The sequence below is a fragment of the Trachemys scripta genome, chromosome 13 (assembly GCF_013100865.1).
Source record: "Trachemys scripta elegans isolate TJP31775 chromosome 13, CAS_Tse_1.0, whole genome shotgun sequence".
Classification (NCBI taxonomy): domain Eukaryota; kingdom Metazoa; phylum Chordata; order Testudines; family Emydidae; genus Trachemys; species Trachemys scripta.
Window position 1 is genome coordinate 19,121,510 of NC_048310.1, and position 7,351 is coordinate 19,128,860.

The 7,351-nt window shown below is 41.6% G+C and overlaps 1 protein-coding gene across 3 annotated transcripts in view; it reads right to left on the minus strand.

The window, feature by feature from the left end:
• TERB1 (telomere repeat binding bouquet formation protein 1) overlaps positions 1 to 6,092 on the minus strand; it is a 43,315-nt gene extending 37,223 nt beyond the window's left edge. For all 3 annotated transcript variants that reach the window (XM_034788648.1, XM_034788650.1, XM_034788651.1), the window contains exon 1: positions 6,010 to 6,092. In XM_034788648.1, coding sequence (XP_034644539.1) covers positions 6,010 to 6,043 — 34 coding nt within the window. In that variant the 5' untranslated portion in view covers positions 6,044 to 6,092. The remainder of the gene's footprint in view (positions 1 to 6,009) is intronic.
• Positions 6,093 to 7,351: the final 1,259 nt, after the last annotated feature.

Here is a 7,351-nt window from a genome sequence, read left to right on the forward strand (position 1 = left end):
GGAAGCGGCACAGGCCGAGGGATGTGCTGGCCGTGGCTTCCTGCCGCCCCCATTGGCCCGGGACGACGAACCGCGGCGAGTGGGGGCCGCGATCGGCCGAACCTGCTGCGTCAGCAGGTAAATAAACTGGCCCGGCCCGCCAGGGTGCTTACCCTGGCGAGCCACGTGCCAAACGTTGCTGACCCTTGCTTTAGACAAAAGAACTATGTATTTGTTGAGCCTCCCCAAATTAATGGTATCTGTATTAATTTTTTTTTTCTATGACTGATGATAATGGAGTCTCCCATCAAATTCAACAGATGAGCTACAATCATTTATTGTGGGTCCTGAGATGAGTCCAAAGACCAATTTCAGACCTGCTGCCCCATCCGCAAATGCCACAGGTAAAAACAATTGCAGATGAAGGTGCATTGCTTTTAGCTTTACACATCGTACGTCTCTCCTTCATTGCAGCAATCTGTGAGCTCTCGAAGTCTTTCAGTCCAAGGTGGCAGAGCTGCCGTTATCAGGTCTTATTGTGGGCTAAGAGCTCCCAAATGTTGAGGTCAACATTACAAGACTGGGGGCGGGCCGTCAGAGTGTCTTTGTAACATTTTCTTGGTCTGCCCCTAAAACAAGTTCAAGTCTGCAATTCTCTGTAGAAGATGGCCTTCGGTATTCTGCTGTCAGACATATGGACCACATGACCATACCATCTCAAACTGCACTCTCACTATAAAAGCTTCAATGCTTTTGATGTTGAAGCACTCAAGGATGTCAGTGTTTGGAACCAAGTCTTGCCATTAAAATTCCCACTATCCGCCACACAGTCATTGTAGGTGGAACTGGTCCATGCATTTTACAGGGCATCAATATAGTCCAAATAATGCAGCCGTAGAACAGTGAGGTGATAACAATGGTGCAATAAACATCAATTTTTGTTTGCAGTCTGACATCTCGTTCATTCCAGAGATGATGTTGAAGTTTCCTGAAGGCGTTACTGGCTGTCCCAATGCACTTCATAATGTCGTCATCATCAATCACCGCATCTCATGAAACAACACTGCCTAAGTAGGAAAACTGTCAATGACCTTGACAGGTACATCATCAATGAATACAACTGGAGTAGTTGCAATACTTCCTGGTCGAGGCTGAACCATGATTTCTGTTTTCTTTAGGCTGATCGTTAAGCCAAAACTTTTTGCTGCATGCGCAAAGCAGTCAGTCAGCAACTGAATGTCCCTGAGGTTATGGCCCAATAAAACAGAGCCATTAGTGAACTGTAATTCATGACAGGCTTCAGAGTGGCAGCCGTGTTAGTCTGTAGCCACAAAAAGAACAGGAGTACTCGTGGCACCTTAAAGACTAACAAATTATGCTCAAATAAATTCGTTAGTCTCTAAGGTGCCAAAAGTACTCCTGTTCTTTTTGTAATTCATGAATAACTGTCTTCATAACTTTTTATATTTGAATGCAGGAGATGCAGATTCAAGACACCTCCATCTATGTGGTACTTCATATAAATACCATAACCAATGTCTCTGAATGCGTCTATTTAGCATCATGTTTGCAGCTGTTTTTTAATAATGTCAGAGAAAAAAAACAGCCTTGGTGACAACATAAGGAGTTGAGAAGCAGCCTTGGTCAAGAACACAAACCTGCATTCCTGCATGAAAAAATTTAATAATGTTGACAAACTTATCAGAGCAACTGCACTTGTGCAGAACTCTGCACTCGCCATCTTAATTTATAGAGTCAAAGGCCTTAGTAAGATCAACAAAACCTATATATAGGTCTTGATTCTGTTCATGACATTTTTCCTGAATTTGTCAGAGTAAAAAGATCCCGTCTTAAGTATCACACCCAGGACAGATGCAACACTGGATTTCACGCAATATCTTCTCTGCTAGTTGATAATCAGCCAGTTTAGCATGACTCAGATGAATATATTTCTTGCAGTGGCAAGGAATGAAATGCCACGATGGTTATCACAAGATGCACGAATGCTTTGCTTTGATAAAGGTAAATAATACTGGCATCTTTAAGTTCCTGTGGCACAGTTTCCTGTTCCAAAAACTTTTAGTAGAGGCCAGTGAGCTTCCTGACAAGTCACGGCCCTCACATTTGAAGATCTCTGCAGGAACCATCTGGACTTGTTGCTTTGTCGTCTGACAATTGTTTAACAGCTTTCCATACTTCAGATATGTTCTGTGGAATTACAAGTTGGTCATGAATTGGAAGTTATTCAAGACCATCAACAGCTGATGCGGTGGATGGGAAGTTCAGAACCTTATTAAAGTGTTCAGCTCATCTTTTGAGAATTTGTCCACAATAAGTCAGCAGCAGTGATTCATCTGCATTCCAGATAGGGATGGTACCATTAGCTTTCATTTTCCACCAGCTATTTTTCCTGTGATGAAGCTTAGCTTGCACATTGCACTTTGTATAGGAATAAGAACTTTTTAATAGATGAGTTTTTATCATTTATCCATAATGTGTGAAGACCATGCAAGAATGTCAGGAGTTTCTTTATCTCAGCATCATTTTCATCAAACCAGTCCTGATGCTTCATCTTTATAAAGACAAGGACTTCTTTACAGGGCTGGCTCCAGGTTTTCTGCCGCCCCAAGCGACGGGAAAAAAAAAGTGACAATCGGCGGCACTTCGGCAGCAGATCAATCGTGCCGCTCCATTCTTCAGCGGCAGTTGGGCAGCGGGTCCTTCACTCCCTCTCTTCCTCTTCAGCAGCAACTCAAAGAGGAAGAGAGGGACTGAGGGAACCGCCGCCGAATTCCCGAAGACCCGGATGTGCCGCCCCAATAGCGGACGGACTGCCGCCCCTTTGTATTGGCCACCCCAAGCACCTGCTTCCTTAGCTGGTGCCTGGAGCTAGCCCTGCTTCTTTAAGATGCATCAAACATTGTTTCCTTAAAAGATGACCAGGAAGACTCAATGTTTATTGTGTCCGCCTGAGAAAGCATATAAAGAACTTCATCAAATTCTTTAACAAGCCTTGTACATGCGAGCTCAGATTTCAACGCTTGCACTTCGAGCATGGGTACTGCAGATTGACAACACTGGTGCTGTTTTAATTGCAAGATAAGTGTCATTTTGCATCTCGTACAGATGATCAGACCACATGCATGCTCCTCACAGTGCATAGGTGATTTTGATATCCCAATGGTCACATTGCCATATGACATAGTCAATAAAATGCCAATGACCAGAGTGGAAATGCATTCATGTTGTTTTGTGCTTTGTTGAAATATCATGTATAAACTGACTAACTGGTTCTGCATGCACTTTGTAAAGAACAGTGCACCATTTAAGTGCTCTTTCCCCACACCACATTTACCAATTACTTTTGGCCAAGCTTTGTGACTGTGACCAACTCTGGCATTAAAGTCACCTAGAATGATTAAATTTGTCGTGCTGACGAGCTGATTTTATGGCCTTGTCGAAGTCTTTGTAAAATTTTTCTTTGACATCGTCAGAACATGTCATCATGGGTACATCTGCACTGATGACTGTTACATGACATACGCATGTCAAGGTGAGGCAAAGGATCATCTGGAGATCATTTATTCCTTTTGGTACACAATCAAAAGTGCATGCAATAAATGTCCAAATAGCAAAGCCTATCCCTGATAGTGACCTCTCTTCCGCGAACATGCCTATCCAGTAAAATGTGTATCCAGCACCGAACTCTTCAAGATTGTTATTACCTGGGAGACGTTTCAGCAAGTGCAGCTACATCGATGTTATATTTGACAAATTCTTTTCAAATGACTGCAGTATGCCTTTTGAGCCCACCAGCATCATCAGAAAGGGTATAGACATTTTTGGATGCAGAGTTCAGTATTTTTTTGTGTGATATTGTTTTTTACCACACAACTGGATGACCAGATAGTTGCAGCACACTAGCAAGCTGATAATGGAGTGAATGATGTTTAGGGATCCTTTCCTCCCCCTTCTCTGGATTGGGAAGTGAAGCACTATTCTTAAAGAGGGCTGCTCTGTAGTCAGTGACAAATGACCACATCACTCACTCTGCCTGCATGCAAGTTTGTGACTAGGGACCCCAGCAGCATCCTCTGCCTGTCTCTGTCACCACATGCCCATCACCACAGGACTTTCAAAGAACAGAATTTAGAGGACTTTCCCCATTAGATTATAATTATAAATTACATCAAATGCTGGGTCTAAAATCTTGACCATGACAATGTACTGTATAACGAGGCGTAACGAGTGGGGTTCCGCAGGGGTCTGTTTTGGGACCGGCTCTGTTCAATATCTTCATCAACGACTTAGATATTGGCATAGAAAGTACGCTTATTAAGTTTGCGGATGATACCAAACTGGGAGGGATTGCAACTACTTTGGAGGACAGGGTCATAATTCAAAATGATCTGGACAAATTGGAGAAATGGTCTGTGTTAAACAGGATGAAGTTTAATAAAGACAAATGCAAAGTGCTCCACTTAGGAAGGAAAAATCAATTTCACACATACAGAATGGGAAAAGACTGTCTAGGAAGGAGTACGGCAGAAAGGGATCTAGGGGTTATAGTGGACCACAAGCTAAATATGAGTCAACAGTGTGATGCTGTTGCAAAAAAAGCAAACATGATACTGGGATGCATTAACAGGTGTGTTGTGAGCAAGACACGAGAAGTCATTCTTCCGCTCTACTCTGCTCTGGTTAGGCCTCAGCTGGAGTATTGTGTCCAGTTCTGGGCACCGCATTTTAAAAAAGATGTCGAGAAATTGGAAAGGGTCCAAAGAAGAGCAACAAGAATGATTAAAGGTCTTGAGAACATGACCTATGAAGGAAGGCTGAAAGAACTGGGTTTGTTTAGTTTGGAAAAGAGAAGACTGAGAGGGGACATGATAGCAGTTTTCAGGTATCTAAAAGGGTGTCATGAGGAGGAGGGAGAGAACTTGTTCACCTTAGCCTCTAAGGATAGAACCAGGAACAATGGGTTTAAACTGCAGCAAGGGAGGTCTAGGTTGGACATTAGGAAAAAGTTCCTAACTGTCAGGGTGGTTAAACACTGGAACAAATTGCCTAGGGAGGTTGTGGAATCTCCGTCTCTGGAGATATTTAAGAGTAGGTTAGATAAATGTCTATCAGGGATGGTCTAGACAGTATTTGGTCCTGCCATGCGGGCAGGGGACTGGACTCGATGACCTCTCGAGGTCCCTTCCAGTCCTATAATCTATGAATCTATGAATCTATGAAATAAATAAAACCTTCAAGGACAAATCAGGAGAAGCTGGGTGTTTGGTATAGCAAATTCTCTTTTAGGGCTCAATCCTGCCAGGTGCTGAGTGCCCTTACTCTTGCTGAAGACAATTGGATTTTAGGACACTCACCACTAACCAGGACATAATCTCAATAATTAAGAGACTAATCCAACTAGCACTGGGACTTGGACCACATCCTAACGACAGATGAACTGTTGAGAAGATATGGTCAGATTTAGGCACCTAAAGATGCAGATAGGTGCCTAGTGGGATTTTCAAAAGTGCCTACACATCTAACTCCCATAAGAGTTAAATGCCTATGTGCTTTCAAAAATTCCACGAAGCACATATCTGCATCTTTAGATGCCTAAATACCTTTGAAAATCTGGCCTTTAAGATCGTGAGTGTGCTACCAAGGTGACTTTATTAATAATTATTTTACCACTTCTGTTAATAGTAGCTACTGAATTTCTCTTAAAACTCCCAATTCTTTGGTGATTTCAAGTAATATAAATGGTTACATGAAAATAGAGATAAATGTGGAAACAATAATTATCAAAAACATGTGATTTCATATGGACACAATTTAGTGTCTGAAATTATGCCATTAGCTTTGTCTAGTATCTTCATCACAACATATAATCCAAATATATGAATATAGTAGCAAGGCACAAGCAAATTCATCCAACAGTCACCCATCTCCATGGTAGCCCAGCTACCATCAGAGTCTGGTAAAACAGTGAAAAACAGATTCAGATAGGACAAGTGATTCCAGAGATCTTACCACATTGTGTGTTCTGTACTTCTATATTTTCCATTTTCAATTGTATTCCTATTCTTACTCTGCAACTGTAAGAAAAGGCACTTTCTCAGCAGTTCACAAAAAGTGTACACACAGTATAAGTCCATCATGCCAACTTTCTTACAACATCCTCCCTCCTCTTCTGGTTATTTGATTTTTAAACTACATACCATATGACATACACCCAAATCAGTGTGATCATGAATGAAAAAGATTCCCTTCGGAAAGGTATCATTATTAGGTAATATACTACTGCAATTACAAGGGTTTTTATCCCATTTCATTTTGTAGACAAAGTAATTTGGTTCTACCATTCTGATGCATGTAAAGATAAAAATTCCCAACCTCACACATTTTTAATCTTGATTACCGGTATGTTATTTATCTAAAAAAATCTGCCACACTTTCTCCCCCTACATCTGGCTGCCCACTTACTTCAACTGCTTGCTGATGATATGGAACCACTGGTCAATTTAAAAACTAGAGTTCAAGTTTTCAAAGGAAATCTATGACCTTCTAGCTCCTGCTGTTACCACTAATGAGGAGCAACCAAATCTTGCACTGCATACACTTATGACTGTTTAAAACCCAGTATGGATCAAAAACAAAGACACTTGATGGAACAGGGACTGCAGAGGCAACTCTTTTAATTAAGATTTTAATATTTAAATGATTAGAAAAATTAGCATATTTTACATAAAATCAGAAATTTTTTTTACAATTTCAACTCTAAAAACAAACATAAGAGCCCTGATTCTTTGGTCCAACAGAGCAGCATTCAGAGTGAGACTTAGGAATGGGGAGCACAAAGATATCTTAAAGCCACAGTCCCCAGATGCTTGGGCCGGTCTGCATCAGTACAGACACTTGCAAGCAAATTAGAGTAGATTGAGAGGTGCTGTAAATTACACTGACTACCCGCAGCTCCCAAGAGATTAATCCAGCAACTGAGAATTCCTGGAGCATAGACATAACCCAACTGCATTTCCTTTTCCCTAGACATGCCAGATGTGCCAAGGGTCAACAAAGGTGGGCCTCAAGCCACTATAGTATCTTTAATCCCCTTGAAGATTCTCCAGCTCAACGTGGAAATTTCAAGGGGGTTGGTTAAGCTAATTTTATGGCTACTTAGTGGCATCAGAGTAGTGCCCTTGAGAAATATCACAATGCTATCAGAAAAGAGGACAGTTCTTGCCTTCACTAAGAATTCTTGATCTTCCCTTTCCCTCATTTCCTCACTGCTTCACAGAATGGCTCATGTACAAGGACCTTCCCAGTCCCCTTAAATCTGTCAACCACACAAATGACTTGAGAGGGAGAGGTT